At 40.3% G+C, this 24,363-nt stretch overlaps 1 protein-coding gene across 2 annotated transcripts in view; it reads right to left on the bottom strand.

The window, feature by feature from the left end:
• Positions 1-24,363, bottom strand: part of LOC128691314 (DNA-dependent protein kinase catalytic subunit) — a 1,096,584-nt gene that overhangs the window by 719,274 nt on the left and 352,947 nt on the right. For both annotated transcript variants that reach the window (XM_070091676.1, XM_070091677.1), the window contains exons 17-18: positions 23,621-23,813; positions 9,343-9,453 (exon numbers count right to left, since the gene is read on the bottom strand). In XM_070091676.1, coding sequence (XP_069947777.1) covers positions 9,343-9,453; positions 23,621-23,813 — 304 coding nt within the window. The remainder of the gene's footprint in view (positions 1-9,342; positions 9,454-23,620; positions 23,814-24,363) is intronic.

The raw sequence follows: 24,363 nt of genomic DNA, 5'->3' as shown, positions 1-24,363 counted from the left end.
GTAAATTTATTGTACAAAGTATTAAGATATAATATTAGGTACAGAGAAAAGATAAAGTATTTTATTTAAATACTTTAATAAATTTGATTATTATTCTATGGAGTTTCCCAGTTGAAATTATTTCTCCTAGGCTCTAAAATACCTTTAACTAACTCTGATCCAAAATCTTGTAGCCTATGAGGAAAATATTAACAGACCACATTCTGAAAATCTTTATAAAATTTCTTATTCCCAACAGCAGAACAGTATGACAGGATGGCAGTACCGTATGAGAGGATGGGAGAACAGTATGACAGAATTGCAGTACAGTATGACAGGATGGCAGGACAGTATGATAGGATGGCACAACAGTATGACAGGATTACAGTACAGTATGACAGGATGGCAGTATAGTATGACATGATGGCACTATAGTATGACAGGATGGCAGAACAGCATGACAGGATGGCAGTACAGTATGACTGGATGGCAGTACAGGATGGTAGTACAGGATTGCAGAACAGAATGAGAGGATGTCAGTAGAGTATGACAAGATGGCAGAACAGTATGACAGGATGGCAGAACAGTATGACAGGATGGCAGAACAGTATGAAAGAATAGCAGTACAGGATGGTAGTACAGGATTGCAGAACAGAATGAGAGGATGTCAGTAGAGTATGACAAGATGGCAGAACAGTATGACAGGATGGCAGAACAGTATGACAGGATGGCAGAACAGTATGAAAGGATAGCAGTACAGGATGGTAGTATAGGATCGCAGAACAGAATGAGAGGATGTCAGTACAGTATGACAAGATGGCAGAACAGCATGACAGGATGGCAGTACAGTATGACAGGATGGCAGAACAGTATGACAGGATGGGAGAACAGTATGACAGGATGGCAGTACAGTATGACAGGATGGCAGAACAGTATGAAAGGATGGCACAACAGTATGACAGGATGGCAGAATAGTATGACAGAATGGCAGCACAGAATGACAGGATGGCACGACAGTATGATAGGATGGCAGAACAGTATGACAGGATGGCAGTATAGTATGACAGGATTGCAGAACAGGATGGCAGTACAGGATGGCAGTACAGTATGACAGGATGGCAGAACAGTATGACAGGATGGCAGTACAGTATGACAGGATGGGAGAACAGTATGACAGGATGGCAGTACACTATGACAGGATGGCAGAACAGTATGACAGGATGGCAGTACAGTATGACAGGATGGCAGAACAGAATGACAGGATGGTAGTACAGTATGACAGCATGGCAGTACAATATGACAGGAAGGGAGAACAGTATGACAGGATGGCAGTACAGTATGACAGGATGGCAGTACAGTATGACAGGATGGCACAACAGTATGACAGGATGGCAGTATAGTATGACAGGATGGCAGAACAGCATGACAGGATGGCAGTACAGTATGACAGGATGGCAGAACAGTATGACAGGATGGCAGTACAGTATGACAGGATGGGAGAACAGTATGACAGGATGGTAGTACAGTATGACAGGATGACAGTACAGTATGACAGGATGGCAGAACAGTATGAAAGGATGGCACAACAGTATGAAAGGATGGCACAATAGTATGACAGGATGGCACAACAGTATGACAGGATGGCAGAACAGTATGACAGAATGGCAGGACAGTATGACAGGATGGCAGGACAGTATGATAGGATGGCAGAACAGTATGACAGGATTGCAGTACAGTATGACAGGATGGCAGTATAGTATGACAGGATGGCAGAACAGGATGGCAGTACAGGTTGGCAGTACAGTATGACAGGATGGCAGAACAGTATGACAGGATGGCAGTACAGTATGACAGGATGGCTGTACAGTATGGCAGAACAGTATGACAAGATTGCAGTACAGTATGAAAGGATGGCAGTACAGTATGACAGGATGGCAGTACAGTATGACAAGATGGCAGAACAGTAAGACAGGATGGTAGCACAGTATGACAGGATGCGAGAACAGCAAGACAGGATGGTACTACAGTAAGACAGGATGGTAGTACAGTAAGACAGGATGGTAGTACAGTATGACAGGATGGCAGTAGAGTATGACAGGATGGCAGTACAGTATGACAGGATGGCAGAACAGTAAGACAGGATGGTAGTACAGTATGACAGGATGGCAGAACAGTAAGACAGGATGGTAGTACAGTATGACAGGATGGCAGAACAGTATGATAGGATGGTAGTACAGTATGGTAGGATGGCAGTACAGTATGACAGGATGGCAGTGCAGTATGACAGGATGGTAGTACAGTATGACAGGATGGCAGTACAGTATGACAGGATGGCAGAACAGTATGACAGGATGGCAGAACAGTATGAAAGAATAGCAGTACAGGATGGTAGTACAGGATTGCAGAACAGAATGAGAGGATGTCAGTAGAGTATGACAAGATGGCAGAACAGTATGACAGGATGGCAGAACAGTATGACAGGATGGCAGAACAGTATGAAAGGATAGCAGTACAGGATGGTAGTATAGGATCGCAGAACAGAATGAGAGGATGTCAGTACAGTATGACAAGATGGCAGAACAGCATGACAGGATGGCAGTACAGTATGACAGGATGGCAGAACAGTATGACAGGATGGTAGTACAGTATGACAGCATGGCAGTACAATATGACAGGAAGGGAGAACAGTATGACAGGATGGCAGTACAGTATGACAGGATGGCAGTACAGTATGACAGGATGGCACAACAGTATGACAGGATGGCAGTATAGTATGACAGGGTGGCAGAACAGCATGACAGGATGGCAGTACAGTATGACAGGATGGCAGAACAGTATGACAGGATGGCAGTACAGTATGACAGGATGGGAGAACAGTATGACAGGATGGTAGTACAGTATGACAGGATGACAGTACAGTATGACAGGATGGCAGAACAGTATGAAAGGATGGCACAACAGTATGAAAGGATGGCACAATAGTATGACAGGATGGCACAACAGTATGACAGGATGGCAGAACAGTATGACAGAATGGCAGGACAGTATGACAGGATGGCAGGACAGTATGATAGGATGGCAGAACAGTATGACAGGATTGCAGTACAGTATGACAGGATGGCAGTATAGTATGACAGGATGGCAGAACAGGATGGCAGTACAGGTTGGCAGTACAGTATGACAGGATGGCAGAACAGTATGACAGGATGGCAGTACAGTATGACAGGATGGCTGTACAGTATGGCAGAACAGTATGACAAGATGGCAGTACAGTATGAAAGGATGGCAGTACAGTATGACAGGATGGCAGTACAGTATGACAAGATGGCAGAACAGTAAGACAGGATGGTAGCACAGTATGACAGGATGCGAGAACAGCAAGACAGGATGGTACTACAGTAAGACAGGATGGTAGTACAGTAAGACAGGATGGTAGTACAGTATGACAGGATGGCAGTAGAGTATGACAGGATGGCAGTACAGTATGACAGGATGGCAGAACAGTAAGACAGGATGGTAGTACAGTATGACAGGATGGCAGAACAGTAAGACAGGATGGTAGTACAGTATGACAGGATGGCAGAACAGTATGATAGGATGGTAGTACAGTATGGTAGGATGGCAGTACAGTATGACAGGATGGCAGTGCAGTATGACAGGATGGTAGTACAGTATGACAGGATGGCAGTACAGTATGACAGGATGGCAGAACAGTATGACAGGATGGCAGAACAGTATGAAAGAATAGCAGTACAGGATGGTAGTACAGGATTGCAGAACAGAATGAGAGGATGTCAGTAGAGTATGACAAGATGGCAGAACAGTATGACAGGATGGCAGAACAGTATGACAGGATGGCAGAACAGTATGAAAGGATAGCAGTACAGGATGGTAGTATAGGATCGCAGAACAGAATGAGAGGATGTCAGTACAGTATGACAAGATGGCAGAACAGCATGACAGGATGGCAGTACAGTATGACAGGATGGCAGAAGAGTATGACAGGATGGCAGTACAGTATGACAGGATGGGAGAACAGTATGACAGGATGGCAGTACAGTATGACAGGATGGCAGAACAGTATGAAAGGATGGCACAACAGTATGACAGGATGGCAGAATAGTATGACAGAATGGCAGCACAGTATGACAGGATGGCACGACAGTATGATAGGATGGCAGAACAGTATGACAGGATGGCAGTATAGTATGACAGGATTGCAGAACAGGATGGCAGTACAGGATGGCAGTACAGTATGACAGGATGGCAGAACAGTATGACAGGATGGCAGTACAGTATGACAGGATGGGAGAACAGTATGACAGGATGGCAGTACACTATGACAGGATGGCAGAACAGTATGACAGGATGGATGTACAGTATGACAGGATGGCAGAACAGAATGACAGGATGGTAGTACAGTATGACAGGATGGCAGTACAATATGACAGGAAGGGAGAACAGTATGACAGGATGGCAGTACAGTATGACAGGATGGCAGTACAGTATGACAGGATGGCAGAACAGTATGACAGGATGGTAGTACAGTATGACAGGATGGGAGAACAGTATGACAGGATGGTAGTACAGTATGACAGGATGACAGTACAGTATGACAGGATGGGAGAACAGTATGAAAGGATGGCACAACAGTATGAAAGGATGGCACAATAGTATGACAGGATGGCACAACAGTATGACAGGATGGCAGAACAGTATGACAGAATGGCAGGACAGTATGACAGGATGGCAGGACAGTATGATAGGATGGCAGAACAGTATGACAGGATTGCAGTACAGTATGACAGGATGGCAGTATAGTATGACAGGATGGCAGAACAGGATGGCAGTACAGGTTGGCAGTACAGTATGACAGGATGGCAGAACAGCATGACATAATGGCAGTACAGTATGACAGGATGGCTGTACAGTATGGCAGAACAGTATGACAGGATGGCAGTACAGTATGAAAGGATGGCAGTACAGTATGACAGGATGGCAGTACAGTATGACAAGATGGCAGAACAGTAAGACAGGATGGTAGCACAGTATGACAGGATGCGAGAACAGCAAGACAGGATGGTAGTACAGTAAGACAGGATGGTAGTACAGTATGACAGGATGGCAGTAGAGTATGACAGGATGGCAGTACAGTATGACAAGATGGCAGAATAGTAAGACAGGATGGTAGTACAGTATGACAGGATGGCAGAACAGTAAGACAGAATGGTAGTACAGTATGACAGGATGGCAGAACAGTATGATAGGATGGTAGTACAGTATGGTAGGATGGCAGTACAGTATGACAGGATGGCAGTGCAGTATGACAGGATGGTAGTACAGTATGACAGGATGGCAGTACAGTATGACAGGATGGCAGAACAGTATGACAGGATGGCAGTGCAGAATCACAGGATGGAAGTACAAAATGACAGGATGGCAGAACAGGATGGCAGTACAGTATGACAGGATGGTAGTACAGTATGACAGGATGGCAGAACAGTATGACAGGATGGCATTGCAGAATCACAGGATGGAAGTACAAAATGACAGGATGGCAGAACAGGATGGCAGTACAGTATGACAGGATTCCAGAACAGTATGACAGGATGGCAGAACAGTATGACAGGATGGCAGTACAGTATGGCAGGATGGTATTACAGTATGACAGGATGGCAGTACAGTATGGCAGGATGGGAGAACAGTATGCCAGGATGGCAGTACAGTATGACAGATTAGATTAGATTTGGCACCAAAGTGGCTAGTTTATTGTGCACCCCATATCCATCCTGTGGACGGTAGCGCGAGAGCATATGGATACACAAAAGGCCTAGGAACTAGGCCCCAAAGGGTTAACAGGAATACATATGGATTTATATCTACATATCTATAGTTCACTTATCTGTTACAAGCAAATTTAGGAAATTTGCCTAGTATATCTGGTATCTTATTTTCATTAATAAGATATCTTGACATGTCACATAGGTTATTATACTGTCTGTCTCTGTATTCCTCAATAAGTGGACAATTAAGCACATAGTGTTCAAGAGAGTGACCATATGCCTGATCACATAATTTACATTTAGTTTGATCATCATCTGTGTGTTTCCCAAACTGCCAGAAGTACTTGTAACCAAGCCTAAGCCTGGCCACTACAACATCAGTCAGTCTGTTCACATTGCAAGTTGCTCCATAAACATACTTATCTACGTTCATGTTATCATAGTGGGTTATATATCTACTCAGGCTTCTAACTGCATTCCTATAACAATCATTTTCATTATTTACTTCTCTAATATTATTCCTAATGCTAGACACAGTTATACCAAAGTTATATTCTACATTCTCCTTCTGGGTACTCTTCTTGGTTAACATATCAACTTTATCATGAAGGAGTAATCCAATGTGTGATGGGATCCATAGCAATTGTACATTAATTCCTTTGTCCCTAATTTTTGAGTATCTATACCTGGCTTCCCCAATGAGCATGTTGTTAGAGTCATTATATGAGTCAAGAGCCTTCAATGATGACATAGAATCAGTAATGATGATAGAGTCAAGCTCAGTGTCATAGGTTAGCTTTAGCGCCATTAGGATTGCAAACAAGTCAGTTTGCAGTGTAGACGCCCAGTTGTTAATTCTTATGCCTAACTCAACAAATTTATTATCGTTCTTAACTAGGGAGGTGGCAACAAGAGCAGATGCAGCCCTGCCAGAAGACTCCTGTTTAGATCCATCAGTGTATATAACTTGTGATAACTTATTACTACCAGCTAGGTGAGAAATTTCTTCTTGAGCAGTTGCTCTAACAAGAGATTTAAGGAAGGGATTACTAGCAATGAGCTTCTTGGGAGGGGCTTGTAGGTATGTGATATTAAATGAACACATCTTCCATGGAGGGGTGAAATGCTCTTGTTGCCTACAGTGATACAGTTCATGCAGGTTATAAAACTTAATGCAATTGCACGTTTTCACAATCCATTTAGATCTGTGTGTATTTACCTCTAGACACTTGGTAAGATTCACTGTGACAGTGTCTGGTTCGTGTCTCAACATTCTAATACCGAGTACAGTGTTAATTTCAACAATCCTATCACTGATACTAGAAATACCAAGCTCCTTCCTCATGTTAAGAACTTTTGTAGATCTGGGACAGCCAAGAATAATCCTGAGAGCTTCATTTTGCATTAACTCCAAGGGTCGGAGAGAACTTTCTCTAGCTAATATCAACATGGGAGCAGCATAATCAATTAAGGACCTAACATAGGCTATGTACATCATTCTCACGATTCTCACATTAGCACCATAGTTGGGATTGTAGCCAGCAACAGCTTTGAGAGCATTTAGCCTAGCTTTGCATTTCTTGTTTAGTTGTGGTTCAGTGGATTTGTTAAAGGGTACATCTACACCAAGATATCTGTAAGTTTTAACGTAGCTAATGATTTCACCCTGCAAATAGATGGGTGGGGGATGTCGTTTGCTTGTTAATATCTTTGTTTTAGAGGAAGATATTATGAGGCCTAGTCGATTACAAATTGCTTGAACTTCATTAAGAATGGTATTCATCTTCTTATGCCCTGTTGTATGGATCATGATATCATCAGCATAGCTTATAGCTATATGTTTATGTGAGGCAGGTAGAGCATTTAGGAGAGCATTAATCAGAATATTAAATAGCATGGGACTAAGAACTCCTCCCTGCGGTGTACCTAAAGACATTTCTTTAGAATCACTTCTGAAGCCTTGGTAAAGGACAGAGGATACTCTATTTGACAGGTATCCTATTATCCAGCAGAGTAAGCTACCACCAATATTCATTTTGGCTAGTTCATGTAGTATAACGGTTCTGTTCGCAATATCAAATGCAGATTTTAGATCAAGAAAAGTGGTAAAACTAGTCGAGGTGTGTGCAGTGAGAAAGGTGGAAATACAGTTCTGCACACTTTTACCTTTCATGAACCCATAGAGGTAGGGGGAAAGTTGATGTCTGATTCTGTGGTACAGTCTGTTAAGCATCATTCTCTCAAAACTTTTACAAAGACAACTAGTTAAGGAGATCGGCCTAAATGTATCAGGCTGTTGGGGCTTAGGGATAGGCACAATGAGAAAAGATGGAATAACAATATGCCAGGATGGCAGAACTGTATAAGAGGATGGCAGTATGTATGACTGAATGGCAGAACAGTATGGCAGGATGGCAATGCAATATGACAGGATGGTAATATAGTATGACAGGATGGCAGTACAGGATGGTAGAACAGTATGACAGGATGGCAGTACAGTATGACAGGATGGCAGAACAGTATGAAAGGATGGCAGTACAGGATGGCAGAACAGTACAAAAGGATGGCAGAACAGTATGACAGGATGGCAGTACAGTATGACAGGATGGCAGAACAGTCTGAAAGGATGGCAGTACAGGATGGTAGAACAGTATGACAGGATGGCAGTACAGTATGACAGGATGGCAGAACAGTATGAAAGGATGGCAGTACAGAATGGTAGAACAGTATGACAGGATGGCAGTACAGTATGACAGGATGGCAGAACAGTATGAAAGGATGGCAGTATAGGATGGCAAAACAGTATGACAGGATAGCAGAACAGTATGACAGGAGGGCAGTACAGTATGACAGGAAGGCAGAACAGTATGACAGGATGGCTGTACAGTATGGCAGAACAGTATGATAGGATGGCAGTACAGTATGAAAGGATGGCAGTACAGTATGACAGGATGGCAGTACAGTATGACAAGATGGCAGAACAGTAAGACAGGATAGTAGCACAGTATGACAGGATGCAAGAACAGTAAGACAGGATGGTAGTACAGTAAGACAGGATGGTAGTATAGTATGACAGGATGGCAGAACAGTAAGACAGGATGGTAGTACAGTAAGACAGGATGGTAGTATAGTATGACAGGATGGCAGAACAGTATGATAGGATGGCAGTACAGTACGGTAGGATGGAAGTACAGTATGACAGGATGGCAGTACAGTAAGATAGGATGGTAGTACAGTATGACAGGATGGCAGTACAGTATGACAGGATGGTAGTACAGTATGACAGGATGGCAGTACAGTATGACAGGATGGCAGAAGAGTAAGACAGGATGGTAGTACAGTATGACAGGATGGCAGAACAGTATGACAGGATGGCAGCACAGTATGACAGGATGGTAGTACAGTACGACAGGATGGCAGTGCAGTATAACAGGATGGCAGTACAGTATAACAGGATGGCAGTACAGTATAACAGGATGGCAGTACAGTAACTCCCTGGATGATTGCTGTCCACCGACAAGAACAATGCTGCTGTGAAGACAAAGATAACAATGAACAAAATAAAGATTAAGGAACTTACCTGTGCCAATCATGAGGATAATGACAGAATGGAGAAGTTCAGATGCAGCAACTTTAGTCTGACGATCACTTGAATTTAGTGCCAGATCCACAACATGGGGCAGAAGATCATCTAAAATGGAAAACAACACCAAACAAGATCAAATAACACATCAAATAGTTTTTCCATCAAAGTTCTTTCAAGAAACATCTTTCATTATATTCTAAGTAAAACAAAGTTTTTTATCAAATCTTGTTTTTAACCCATAAACTGTCCAAACGTATATCTACGTTTGCGCACAGAGTGCTCCGACCTTGATTTTTTCCATAGGAAAGCACATAAAAAATATATATCTACGTTTGGAGGGCTATGCGAGAAAATACACCTACCATCTGACTTACGACCTGCTCGACATACGTCCACTTGACTTACGACCGTGTTTCTGGCAGCTGGGCTGGGCCGGCTGATGCACACCGCTGTATGATAATTGACGATACTCGCGGCGGCAATGTGTCATGCAGGCAGCATCAGTTTGAGTAACCCTGCCCTATCAGCAGCATCATACTGTATTAACTGGACAGTAAATTTCACCATGGCCCCTAAGATGAAGTCTGAATCTTGCACTGGAGATTGTGGCAAGAAAGGCTCTTACTCTCGAACTCTCTATTTGTTTTCACTGTTGCACATAAACCTGTCTGTATCTGTCTGCCAGTATATCTGTGTCTGTCTATCTCTGTGTGTCTGTCTTTCTGTCTACCTGTGTGTCTGTCTTTCTGCCTACCTATGTGTCTGTCTTTCTGCCTACCTGTGTGTATGTCTTTCTGTCTACCTGTGTGTCTGTCTTTCTGCCTACCTGTGAGTGTGTCTTTCTGTCTACCTGTGTGTGTCTCTCTGTCTAACCGTGTGTGTATTTCTGTCAACCTGTGTCTGTCTTTCTGTCTGCTTTTCTGTCTCAGAGCCACTCATTAAGAGTGTAATTGAAGACACCATATTTATAATGAAAGTAAAACAATAATAATCGCTGAGGCGCATTAAATGTGTATAAAACGTTAATATAGACATTTTGCTTAATCCATCTATGATTTTTTTTTTCAAAATTATATAATAAACATGCTACATAACATATAAACATATAAATTAACAAATATGAGATGTTTTTCTGGTCGGCTTGACAGAGTGAACAAAAACCATTTGTATCCGGGCTGGTAACTACAACAACGACAACATTTGTTTACATAACTTGCGAACCTTCTACTTTCATTCTTTCTCTCATTTATTCATTTAATCTTGTTTACTCACCTCTCACTCTACATTAAGACTACAAATATTTTAAGGTAAGTAATGAGTGGACACGATTATATTATAGTTTAATAATAATAATATTAGTACATATGTATTATTGCAATAATAATAATTTTTGTTTTTTTTTAATTTAGGGCACTGGAGCACAGATCCACTGTATAGCACTTTGTCTGGATTTTTTGGGTTATCCTAGGTAATTTATACTATGTATGATATCTTTACTTACGTGTACCTGCGAGAGAGAGAGAGAGAGAGAGAGAGAGAGAGAGAGAGAGAGAGAGAGAGAGAGAGAGATACAGAGAGAGAGAGAGAGATACAGAGAGAGAGAGAGAGAGAGAGAGAGAGAGAGAGAGAGAGAGAGAGAGAGAGAGAGAGAGAGAGAGAGAGAGAGATACAGAGAGAGAGAGATACAGAGAGAGAGAGATACAGAGAGAGAGAGAGACAGAGAGAGAGAGAGACAGAGAGAGAGAGAGACAGAGAGAGATACAGAGAGAGAGAGATACAGAGAGAGAGACACAGAGAGAGAGATACATAGAGAGAGAGAGATACAGAGAGAGAGATACAGAGAGAGAGAGATACAGAGAGAGAGAGAGATACAGAGAGAGAGAGATACAGAGAGAGAGAGAGATACAGAGAGAGAGAGATACAGAGAGGGAGAGATACAGAGAGAGAGAGTGAGCCACATTCAGTCAGCCAACCACCCACCCACCTATCCACCTGGCCACCCACCCTGCCACCCAGCTGGATATACGTATTACACATGTTCCAGAGTTGTTTCTCTTTACTTAGGGTATAGGTTATACAACATTCTGGCAGGATGACACTACCAGTGGTATTCTCCCATTCCATTGTGTCGACAAAACATAAAGATAACAGTAACATATAATGTATGCGATGTAAAATTTACAATACAATTCACTACCATGTATACAGGTCTCCCTCAACATTCACGTTTTCAGCTTTCGCGGGCTTCACACATTCGCGAATTCCCAACCGCCAAATTCCCAGCCACCAAATTCCCAGCCGCCAAATCATATTCAAGTTTCCCGCCACCTGCGAGTCCCTACTACCCTCCCTCCGACCCCCGCAACTGGCAGCCAGCCCTCCCACCAATCAGTGTGGTGAGTATTTTGTTTGTTCATTATTTGTTATTAAACTACATTATAAATAATGTAAACACATTCATGACTGCATATTGGAATGGCTATTTGGACAGGTATTGGACGGTGACATCATGTGTTTACTCTTGAACACAGCAAAGAATCAAACATTTCTGCTACTGCTAATAATAACAATAATAATAATAATAATAATAATAATAATAATAATAATAATAATAATACGATATAATTGAAGAAGGAAATTGTACAAAAATACGAGGGAGTGGTTGACACATCGTCAGTGTGGCTTTGTTTATGTTGGAGTGAACATTAGTCTCCCTGCTCTTCCAAACATTTCACAATAATTCATTGTTTGGTGCTTGTAGATTGAGTGTGACTGGAGTGGTTGAGGCAGTGGTAGAGGCAGTGATAGAGGCAGTGATAGAGGCAGTGATAGAGGCAGTGATAGAGGCAGTGGTAGAGGCAGTGGTAGAGGCAGTGGTAGAGGCAGTGGTAGAGGCAGCGATAGAGGCAGTGATATTTACTAACATTATTTTTTATATTTTTTATTATCACACTGGCCGATTCCCACCAAGGCAGGGTGGCCCGAAAAAGAAAAACTTTCACCATCATTCACTCCATCACTGTCTTGCCAGAAGTGTGCTTTACACTACAGTTTTTAAACTGCAACATTAACACCCCTCCTTCAGAGTGCAGGCACTGTACTTCCCATCTCCAGGACTCAAGTCCGGCCTGCCGGTTTCCCTGAATCCCTTCATAAATGTTACTTTGCTCACACTCCAACAGCACGTCAAGTATTAAAAACCATTTGTCTCCATTCACCCCTATCAAACACGCTCATGCATACCTGCTGGAAGTCCAAGCCCCTCGCACACAAAACCTCCTTTACCCCCTCTCTCCAACCTTTCCTAGGCCGACCCCTACCCTGCCTTCCTTCCACTACAGACTGATAAACTCTTGAAGTCATTCTGTTTTGCTCCATTCTCTCTACATGTCCGAACCACCTCAACAACCCTTCCTCAGCCCTCTGGACAACAGTTTTGGTAATCCCGCACCTCCTCCTAACTTCCAAACTACGAATTCTCTGCATTATATTCACACCACACATTGCCCTCAGACATGACATCTCTACTGCCTCCAGCCTTCTCCTCGCTGCAACATTCATCACCCATGCTTCACATCCATATAAGAGCGTTGGTAAAACTATACTCTCATACATTCCCCTCTTTGCCTCCAAGGACAAAGTTCTTTGTCTCCACAGACTCCTAAGTGCACCACTCACTCTTTTTCCCTCATCAATTCTATGATTCACCTCATCTTTCATAGACCCATCCGCTGACACGTCCACTCCCAAATATCTGAATACATTCACCTCCTCCATACTCTCTCCCTCCAATCTGATATTCAATCTTTCATCACCTAATCTTTTTGTTATCCTCATAACCTTACTCTTTCCTGTATTCACCTTTAATTTTCTTCTTTTGCACACCCTACCAAATTCATCCACCAATCTCTGCAACTTCTGTTCAGAATCTCCCAAGAGCACAGTGTCATCAGCAAAGAGCAGCTGTGACAACTCCCACTTTATGTGTGATTCTTTATCTTTTAACTCCACGCCTCTTGTCAAGACCCTCGCATTTACTTCTCTTACAACCCCATCTATAAATATATTAAACAACCACGGTGACATCACACATCCTTGTCTAAGGCTTACTTTTACTGGGAAATAATTTCCCTCTTTCCTACATACTCTAACTTGAGCCTCACTATCCTCGTAAAAACTCTTCACTGCTTTCAGTAACCTACCTCCTACACCATACACTTGCAACATCTGCCACATTGCCCCCTTATCCACCCTGTCATACGCCTTTTCCAAATCCATAAATGCCACAAAGACCACTTTAGCCTTATCTAAATACTGTTCACTTATATGTTTCACTGTAAACACCTGGTCCACACACCCCCTACCTTTCCTAAAGCCTCCTTGTTCATCTGCTATCCTATTCTCCGTCTTACTCTTAATTCTTTCAATAATAACTCTACCATACACTTTACCAGGTATACTCAGCAGACTTATCCCCCTATAATTTTTGCACTCTCTTTTATCCCCTTTGCCTTTATACAAAGGAACTATGCATGCTCTCTGCCAATCCCTAGGTACCTTACCCTCTTCCATACATTTATTAAATAATTGCACCAACCACTCCAAAACTATATCCCCACCTGCTTTTAACATTTCTATCTTTATCCCATCAATCCCGGCTGCCTTACCCCCTTTCATTTTACCTACTGCCTCACGAACTTCCCCCACACTCACAACTGGCTCTTCCTCACTCCTACAAGATGTTATTCCTCCTTGCCCTATACACGAAATCACAGCTTCCCTATCTTCATCAACATTTAACAATTCCTCAAAATATTCCCTCCATCTTCCCAATACCTCTAACTCTCCATTTAATAACTCTCCTCTCCTATTTTTAAATGACAAATCCATTTGTTCTCTAGGCTTTCTTAACTTGTTAATCTCACTCCAAAACTTTTTCTTATTTTCAACAAAATTTGTTGATAACATCTCACCCACTCTCTCATTTGCTCTTCTTTTTACATTGCTTCACCACTCTCTTAACCTCTCTCTTTTTCTCCATATACTCTTCCCTCCTTGCATCACTTCTACTTTGTAAAAACTTCTCATATGCTAACTTTTTCTCCCTTACTACTCTCTTTACATCATCATTCCACCAATCGCTCCTCTTCCCTCCCGCACCCACTTTCCTGTAACCACAAACTTCTGCTGAACACTCGAACACTACATTTTTAAACCTACCCCATACCTCTTCGACCCCATTGCCTATGCTCTCATTAGCCCATCTATCCTCCAATAGCTGTTTATATCTTACCCTAACTGCCTCCTCTTTTAGTTTATAAACCTTCACCTCTCTCTTCCCTGATGCTTCTATTCTCCTTGTATCCCATCTACCTTTTACTCTCAGTGTAGCTACAACTAGAAAGTGATCTGATATATCTGTGGCCCCTCTATAAACATGTACATCCTGAAGTCTACTCAACAGTCTTTTATCTACCAATACATAATCCAACAAACTACTGTCATTTCGCCCTACATCATATCTTGTATACTTATTTATCCTCTTTTTCTTAAAATATGTATTACCTATAACTAAACCCCTTTCTATACAAAGTTCAATCAAAGGGCTCCCATTATCATTTACACCTGGCACCCCAAACTTACCTACCACACCCTCTCTAAAAGTTTCTCCTACTTTAGCATTCAGGTCCCCTACCACAATTACTCTCTCACTTGGTTCAAAGGCTCCTATACATTCACTTAACATCTCCCAAAATCTCTCTCTCTCCTCTGCATTCCTCTCTTCTCCAGGTGCATACACGCTTATTATGACCCACTTCTCCCATCCAACCTTTACTTTAATCCACATAATTCTTGAATTTACACATTCATATTCTCTTTTCTCCTTCCATAACTGATCATTTAACATTACTGCTACCCCTTCCTTTGCTCTAACTCTCTCAGATACTCCAGATTTAATCCCATTTATTTACCCCCACTGAAACTCTCCTACCCCCTTCAGCTTTGTTTCGCTTAGGGCCAGGACATCCAACTTCTTTTCATTCATAACATCAGCAATCATCTGTTTCTTGTCATCCGCACTACATCCACGCACATTTAAGCATCCCAGTTTTATAAAGTTTTTCTTCTTCTCTTTTTTAGTAAGTGTCTACAGGAGAAGGGGTTACTAGCCCATTGCTCCCGGCATTTTAGTCGCCTCATACGACACGCATGGCTTACGGAGGAAAGATTCTTTTCCACTTCCCCATGGACAATAGAAGAAATAAAGAAGAACAAGAGCTATTTAGAAAAAGGAGAAAAACCTAGATGTATGTATATATATATGCATGTGCGTGTCTGTGAAGTGTGACCAAAGTGTAAGTAGTAGTAGCAAGATATCCCTGTTATCTAGCGTGTTTATGAGACAGAAAAAGAAACCAGCAATCCTAACATATATGTTATAAATAATAATTGTACATTATGAATAACATTTATTATTATTATAAATGTTATTAATATTAACATGTACTATTATTATTTATAACATACGTATATGTTAGTAAATACCACTGAGTGGTGGGAGGACTGGCTGCCAGTTGCGGGGGTCAGAGGGAGGGTAGTAGGGACTCGCATTGGTTGAGGAAGTGGTGGAGGCAGTGGTGGAGTCCGTGGTATTTAATAACATACATGTTACTAAAGCATAACATGTATATATTTAGTACAACTTACGACGTTTTCATGTATTTTATGATTGTTCATGGTTCAACAAGTTAAGCAGTATTGTATTATATTTCCCTACAATATATTGGGGCACCAAACATTCACGGTTTTTCAACATTCGCGAGGCTCTTGATCCCCTAACCCTCGCGAATGTTGAGGGACACCTGTACATTATATGCAGTACATAATTAAAATTTAGCAATAAAAGTAAATTATGGTAAAAAGAATGAAATAATGATTGTACATTACATTACAGTACTATGTAGGTAGTTTATATAGGTAAGGTTTGACATTATGCCCAATTATGCAATTTTCAAAGGTTCGACTTACGTCCATTTTGACTTAGGACCAGTTGGTCAGAACCAAGCTTGGTCATAAGTCGGATGGTACCTGTATAGATCTACGTTTGGACAGTTCAACCCTCTCAGGGTCAGTGCCATACTAGTATGGCTTGCACGCCAGGGCTGGTGCCGTACTAGTACGCGTAAATTGCAGCGCCTTCAAATCTAGCAAGAGAAAGGTGGTAGGCCTACATATGAAAGAATGGGTCTATGTGGTCATTGTGCACAGTATAAAAAAAATCCTGCAGCACACAGTACATAATAACAAAAAAAAAACTCCAACCATGTTTTTGGTTTAAAACAGCGATTTTGCAGTGTATTTTTGCATGGTATTAATGGTTGTATTCTAGTTTTCCTGGTCTCATTTTATAGAATGAAAGACATATTACAGAAATTAAGATGATTTTGACTGGTTTCACAATGAAAATTATCTTGATATTGAGCTCAAAGTAGCAGAAATGTTCAATTTTTGCCAAAGTTCAAAAGTAAACAAATCATACCATGCGTCACAATACACATCAATTGGAGAGTCTAATATTCTTTCGCAAGTGCGCTGATATTATTTATACCATTTCTACACTAATGCAGTAGTTTGCATAACAGTAAATCTTCTATTTTTTGTGAGAATAAAAATTCTAAGTGGAAAGCAAAACAAATGTAAGAGGGACCTGGGGATGTGACTAATGAACAGAGGAAATGTTATTCTAGTGCCAGGAATGTCTGTCTTGTTTATTATGGACCCTATTTGGAAATTGGCATCTTTCGAAATGTGTGTGGAATTGGCAAAATTGCTAAATTCTGACCACTGTATTGGATAGTTGAAATCGGTAAATGGGTGGTTTCTTGTACTCATTCGAAAGAAGAAGTGGAGTTCTAGCGAAATAGTTATGATTTTGTCGACTGGTACATTGGAATTGGCCAAAAACAGGGCTGGAAGTGGGCGAAATCGCCGATGCGCGTGTCATCCTACTCGTGCCGCGCATCTAGATTCCTGTTCTTTATTTCTGACCAATCACAAGCCTTCCCTGAGTCGCTTCAGCTTAGTGGTGCTGTCCTGTTCTCGCTTCCCATTGGTTGAGAGACCAAGATGTAAACACTTCTGGCTTGGCATCGCCGAGAGTAACATTTTTTTTCATGTAGCGAGACTCAAATACCCTTGGATTTTGTCCTCTACAATGTCGGTAAGTACCGACTTTTATGTCTAGTGAGTAAATGAGTATTTTGGGCATATTTTGATATATATATATATATATATATATATATATATATATATATATATATATATATATATATATATATATATATAATATATATATATATATATATATATATATATATATATATAATATATATAATATATATATATATATATATATATATATATATATATATATATATATATATATATATATATATATATATATATATATATATATATATATATATATGTCGGCGGATGGATTTATGAAGGATGAGGTTAATCATAGAATTGATGAGGGAAAAAAGCTGAGTGGTGCATTGAGGTATATGTGGAGTCAAAAAACGTTATCTATGGAGGCAAAGAAGGGAATGTATGAAAGTATAGTAGTACCAACACTCTTATATGGGTGTGAAGCTTGGGTGGTAAATGCAGCAGCGAGGAGACGGTTGGAGGCAGTGGAGATGTCCTGTGTAAGGGCAATGTGTGGTGTAAATATTATGCAGAAAATTCGGAGTGTGGAAATTAGGAGAAGGTGTGGAGTTAATAAAAGTATTAGTCAGAGGGCAGAAGAGGGGTTGTTGAGGTGGTTTGGTCATTTAGAGAGAATGGATCAAAGTAGAATGACATGGAAAGCATATAAATCTATAGGGGAAGGAAGGCGGGGTAGGGGTCGTCCTCGAAAGGGTTGGAGAGAGGGGGTAAAGGAGGTTTTGTGGGTAAGCGGCTTGGACTTCCAGCAAGCGTGCGTGAGCGTGTTAGATAGGAGTGAATGGAGACGAATGGTACTTGGGACCTGACGATCTGTTGGAGTGTGAGCAGGGTAATATTTAGTGAAGGGATTCAGGGAAACCGGTTATTTTCATATAGTCGGACTTGAGTCCTGGAAATGGGAAGTACAATGCCTGCACTTTAAAGGAGGGGTTTGGGATATTGGCAGTTTGGAGGGATATGTTGTGTATCTTTATGTGTGTATGCTTATAGACTGTTGTATTCTGAGCACCTCTGCAAAAACAGTGATAATGTGCGAGTGTGGTGAAAGTGTTGAACGATGATGAAAGTGTTTTCTTTTTGGGGATTTTCTTTCTTTTTTTGGGTCACCCTGCCTCGGTGGGAGACGGCCGACTTGTTGAGAAAAAAAAAAAAAAAAAAATATATACACATATATATATAAATATATATAAAGGCCGTGTGAAGCATAATATGAGTGTACCATGGAAATGAAAATAGTGCAACAAGAGAGACTTCAAAAAATTTTGTTGTGCCCTTTTAGGGGCAGTTTTCAATTTCGGTAAATAAATATTTATAAAAAATATTTCTATTGCTTATATGAATTTTGTAGTGGTCTGGATGTGTACAGAACGCTTTTATGGTCCTTCCAGATCAATGTGAAATTGTTTTATGGTGAGCCCTCCAACACCAAGTCAAAATGTCTGTGTTTTGGAGGAAAGTGACTCAGAACTGGAGGTAGATGACCCAGAACTGCTTGCTTGAAAGTGGTGATGAATACTTGCCACTGGATGCAGAGGTGTCAAGTGATGATGAGGAAGAAACGCCAGCCAAAAAGTGAAAAGTAGTCAAGAAAAAGAAAGGTATTAGGATAGAGGAGATGCCTGTTGAACAACAACAATTATACCACATCATCATTTTATTGCTTCATATGCAAAGTAAATCTATGCATAAAGAAGAATAAAAATTGCTTCATACCCTTCCATTCTAGCAATTAGTAATATACAATGACTGTTCTTTCTCAGGGAATTCAGGAATATGGGACTTGAAAATTTTATCCCTTTGCAATGTATCAATGTAGCAATTTGGTTTCTTTTTATATTTTTCTAATACCTAAAAAAGGTTTGGATGCAAGTTCCACTTATATTTTTTATATTGTCTGTTTGTATAATAAATTAAAAAAAATAGCTATTTGCTGTTTTATTAACCATTGCAAGTTTGCAACAGCCAAATTTCTACTCCCTAATACGGGCAGGCTGTAATAAATTTGGTTTTCGCTGATTAGCAATTGCTTGAAAACTAAACATCAGAATTCCATTTATATGGGCTCAATGACCTTATATTGAGTTACTCTATCCACTATAGGGCGTTCAGTTCAAATTTCTAAATTTATGGCCATTTGCCCCATGAAGGGATAAATATCGTCGAGACCGCTAACTTCGCGAGAGCATAATTCTGTAAGTTTTCCATCAAATTTCATACTTTTAGTGTCATTATGATCGGAAAAAGATTATCCAACATTTCATAAGATTTTTTTTTTTTTTTCAAAAAATTTTCGACCCTGAGAACAAGTATAGGAGAGGGCCTCTCGACCCTCAAAGGGTTAAGGGTTAATGATTAAGATGAAAAATAAGATTCCTGTAGTTTATGCTGTGAATTCATTTTGACAGAAGTGGTACAACAAAACCCAACTACAAAATCACAGCTCACTTAAGTACAAGTTTCACCTGTGTGAAACCTATATGAATTCATTTATGAGCAGCAACCCTTCTTCTTTCAACAAACCAGCCATATCCCACTGAAACAAGGTGGTCCAAAAAGAAAAACAAAAGTTTCTCTTTTTAACTTTAGTAATGCATACAAAAGGGGTTATTAGCCCTTTCCTCCCGGAATGTTAGTAGCCTCTTACGACACACATGGCTTATGGAGGAAGAATTATGTTCCATTTTCCCATGGCGATAAGAGGAAATAAACAAAAACAAGAACTAGTAAGAAAGAAGAAAACCCAGAGGGGTGTGTATATATATGCTTATACATACAAGTGTAGTGTGACCTAAGTTTAAGTAGAAGTAGCAAGACATACCTGAAATCCTGCTTCTTTATGAGACAGAAAAAATGACACCAGCAATCCTAACACCATGTAAAACAATTATACTCACTTGGCAGGATGGTGGTACCTCCTTGGGTGGCTGTTTTCTATCAACCTATTATAAATATGCCCCACTTTACTGCGTTTCACTTTACGATGTTCCGCTAATACAGACATTTCAAATTATGACCAAAACTCCCTATATGGCTCCCCCCATCTGACTTTCTAATACGGTCACCACGCCCCACCAGGTTTGTTTACATTCTCTATGAGCATCACTTTTCATTACATGTGGAAACTTTCCACAATATCAAGTACTCCAGCCCACTAAAATCATAGCTACTTCGCTAGAACTCTATTTGTTCTATCGACTGACTACAAGAAACTGCCCATTTACCGATTTCAACTACCCAATTAAGTGGTCACAAATTGGCAATTTGGTCAATTTCACACAAATTTCAAAAGATGCCAATTTCAAAATAGGGTCCAGAATAAACAAGACAGACATTCCTGGCACTAAAATAACATTTTATCTGTTCATTAGTCATGTCTCCAGGCCCCTCTTACATTACTCTTCCTTTCTATTTTGAATTTTTATTTTCACAAAAAATAGATTTACTGTTATGCAAACTACTGCATTATTGTAAAAATGGTATAAATAATATTAGCGCACTTGTTGACATGTATTGGATGCATGGCGTGATTTGTTTACTCTTGAACGTCAGTAAAATCGAACATTTCTGCTAATTTGAGTTCAATTTCAAGGTACTTTTCATCGTGATACCAATCAAAATCATCTCTATTTCTGTAATACATCTTACATTATATCAAATGAGACCAGGAAAACGAGAATACAACTATAAATATCATATGAAAGTACACTGCAAAGTCGTTGTTTTAAATAAAAAACAAGGTCAGAGTTTTTTTTCTCATTATGCACTGCATGCTGCAGGACCACACAGACCCATTCTTTCATATGTAGGCCTACCAGGTTTCTTCCACCAGATTTGAAGGTGCTACAATTTTGGCTCATAAGTACATGACTGACCCTTGCTGTTAAAACGTACATACTGGGTTCTATTGCTAAGATTTCAGATAATCGAGAGAGTGTTCTCTGACCCCTTAATGTTCAAGCTTTTGGTGCAAAAGGTCATGGTCAACTGTATTAAAAGCTTTTTGTAAGTCTATGACCAGTCCCAGGGGAATTTCATTTTTCTCGAGTGCAGAGTATATCAGTTCAAGCATATGTATAATAGCATCATTAGTACTTTTTTGGTCTGAACCCAAACTGACAAGGGTTCAGTATGTTGTGGGAAATGAGGTAGCAGTAAACTTGTTAGTGTATTAATTTCTCGAAGATTTTAGATAGCAGGGGCAGGTTTGATATAGGCCTATAATTGTTCAATTCGGTTGGATCACCTCCTTTGAGGATCGGGGTGACTCTTTTTGTCTTGAGTATGGATGGAAAGGTGGAAGATTCAGTGGATTTATTAAAAAGAGTTGCAATAATTGATGACAACACATGAGAAGCTTCTTCATACATGAGTGGTGGTAAGTTATTTAGGTCCTCTGTCTTGTTTTTAAGTGTTTTGATGATAAGAGAGATTTCAGTAGGGTTTGTTGGGACTAAAAATAGAGTATTAGGGTAGTTGCCAGTGAGGCAGTCTTTTGGTTGAATGTTTGAGCTTGGGATTTTACTTGCAAGTTTTGTTCCTACGGTAGAGAAAAAGACATTAAGTTTGTTGGGAGTATTGGTTGGCTGTAGGAGAGGTTCATCTGGTTTAGTTAAGTTAATGAAAATGTTTTGTGACAGTTTTAATGTTCCTAGAATTTCAGATAAGGTTTCCCAGGTCTTTTTCGTATCACCTTTTATGCCATGAAATCTGTTTTCATAATACAGTTTTTTTGACCTCCTTATTAGATTGGTTAGTATTGACGAGTAACATTTTGTGAGATCCTTCATTATTAGACCCATTCTGTACTGTTTTCCATATAGACATTTTTTATCAATAGATTTGCAGATGCTGTTTGTAAGCCAGGAGCTGTTTAGTCTCTTTGCTGTGATCTTCTTAGATATTATTGAGCAATGCATGTTATAGAGGTTTTGGTTTTTTTTGTAAAAAAATTTTGACACATTCATCAGCATGGAAGTTGTCTGTTAGCTCGTTCTGCCAGTCAATGTCACTTAATGCTGAAATAAAGTTATTAACAGATGACACATCATGCAGTTGGAATGTGATCTTAGTTGTGTCCTGGGGCACTTTACACAAGTTGGTTATGAGAAAGATGGGATAGTGGTCAGTGGTGTTATCTGTGATTATGCCAGCTTTTAATGGGGATATAATGTTTATCCAGATATGGTCTAGTAATGAGGCATTTGTGCCAGTGAGTCTTGTAGGTTTTGTTATTGTTGGCAGAAGTAAGCAGCTGTTCATAGTGTTTGTGCATTCAGTCACTTGTGGGTCATGGTCATGGATAAGATTTATTTAAGCAGAAGTTGCAAGATGTACCTGACATCTTGCATGTTTATGAGACAGAAAAATGACACCAGCAATCCTACCATCACGTAAAACAATTACAGGCTTCCGTTTTACACTCACTCGGCAAGACGGTAGTACCTCCCTGGCAGGTGCTATCTACCAACCTACTACATAGGGTTACATACATATCTATTATAAAGTTTAACCGATAAATTACACATATTAAGTAGAGAATTATCACTTTTTTTACTGATGGGAAGCACTTAACAGCTTCTCTTAGGCTTTGAAGAACTTCCAACATCACTACTTTTGAACTCTGTGGCCATTATAAAGCAAAATTAAGGGTTATTTTCAGGCCACAGTAAACTGCGAATAACTGAAACCAAGGATGCTGGACCTGTGGATACGGGAAGTTCTACTGTACAGTAGTAACCCTAATTATATAACACTTCATATCTCATGTCACTGGATTCCTATAAAGTTATGTGTCGCCATACAGTCTGACAGTGCAATACAAAAGTTAATATTCCATCTAACACTAGTGTAACACTTAAACATTTTACTTCATAATGCATAACCTGTTTGAAGCAATAAATTCGATCACCTGGCAGTCAATAACATTTGGTCTAAGGCCACATTACACGAGAACTCTCAAAACTGGTCAAAGGTATATTAATAAAGATCAAGCTTGACTAACAAAGTAGAGATATGATAAAAATGTTTAATTATACTTTACCAAGAAAAATATCAATCTTGAGCTGTTCAAAAGGCATAGCAAACTTGATGTGCTTAAGTGTGTCCCAGCGCACAGCAGCAGCAGCCATTGAGTCTGGGTCTTGAGGGATAACACACACACTCAGGCTGGCATCAAGGCTACCAATTAACCGCAGGATGGCCAACTGCACCCGTCGCATCGCTGTCTCGTCCACCTACACCACAAGATACAACAATAACTGTATCTAAGAAGAATAAAAAATCACAATGTTTCAGTCAATCCTGGACTATCATCAAGTTATAACTCTTGAGACTCAATAACTGTCCAAGACAGACCAAAATGTCCAGAACATTTAGAACCACTCCTAACTTAGCGACATACTTGTTTACCGACCACTCGGACTTACGACCAGCTCTCCAACCAGAATGCAAACCTAAGTAATGTACAGTAGGGCCCCACTTATACGCCGGGTTAGGTTCCAGGCTGTCACCGGAAAGCAAACATCGCCGGAAGGCAGAACACCATTTTTTTCCATTTACAAATGCATATAAATGCATTAGTAATAGAACCAGGCATTAAAAACACACAAAGTAAAATACATTCACAGTAAATTCATTACTTATCTAAAAGTATTTGTAATCTTAATGTAGGGAGAGAGGTGAGTAGTACTTATTTGTAGGAAGTCAGGTGCAGGTAGCCCAGGTGTAGGTAGCCCTGGCTCCCCGTCTCATATTTAATACACGATATATAAAACATCCCAGAGA

Source organism: Cherax quadricarinatus, chromosome 36 (genome assembly GCF_038502225.1).
Source record: "Cherax quadricarinatus isolate ZL_2023a chromosome 36, ASM3850222v1, whole genome shotgun sequence".
Taxonomy (NCBI): Eukaryota; Metazoa; Arthropoda; class Malacostraca; order Decapoda; family Parastacidae; genus Cherax; species Cherax quadricarinatus.
The sequence above is the reverse complement of the archived record's forward strand: the minus strand, read 5'-3'. Positions and strand labels throughout refer to the sequence as shown.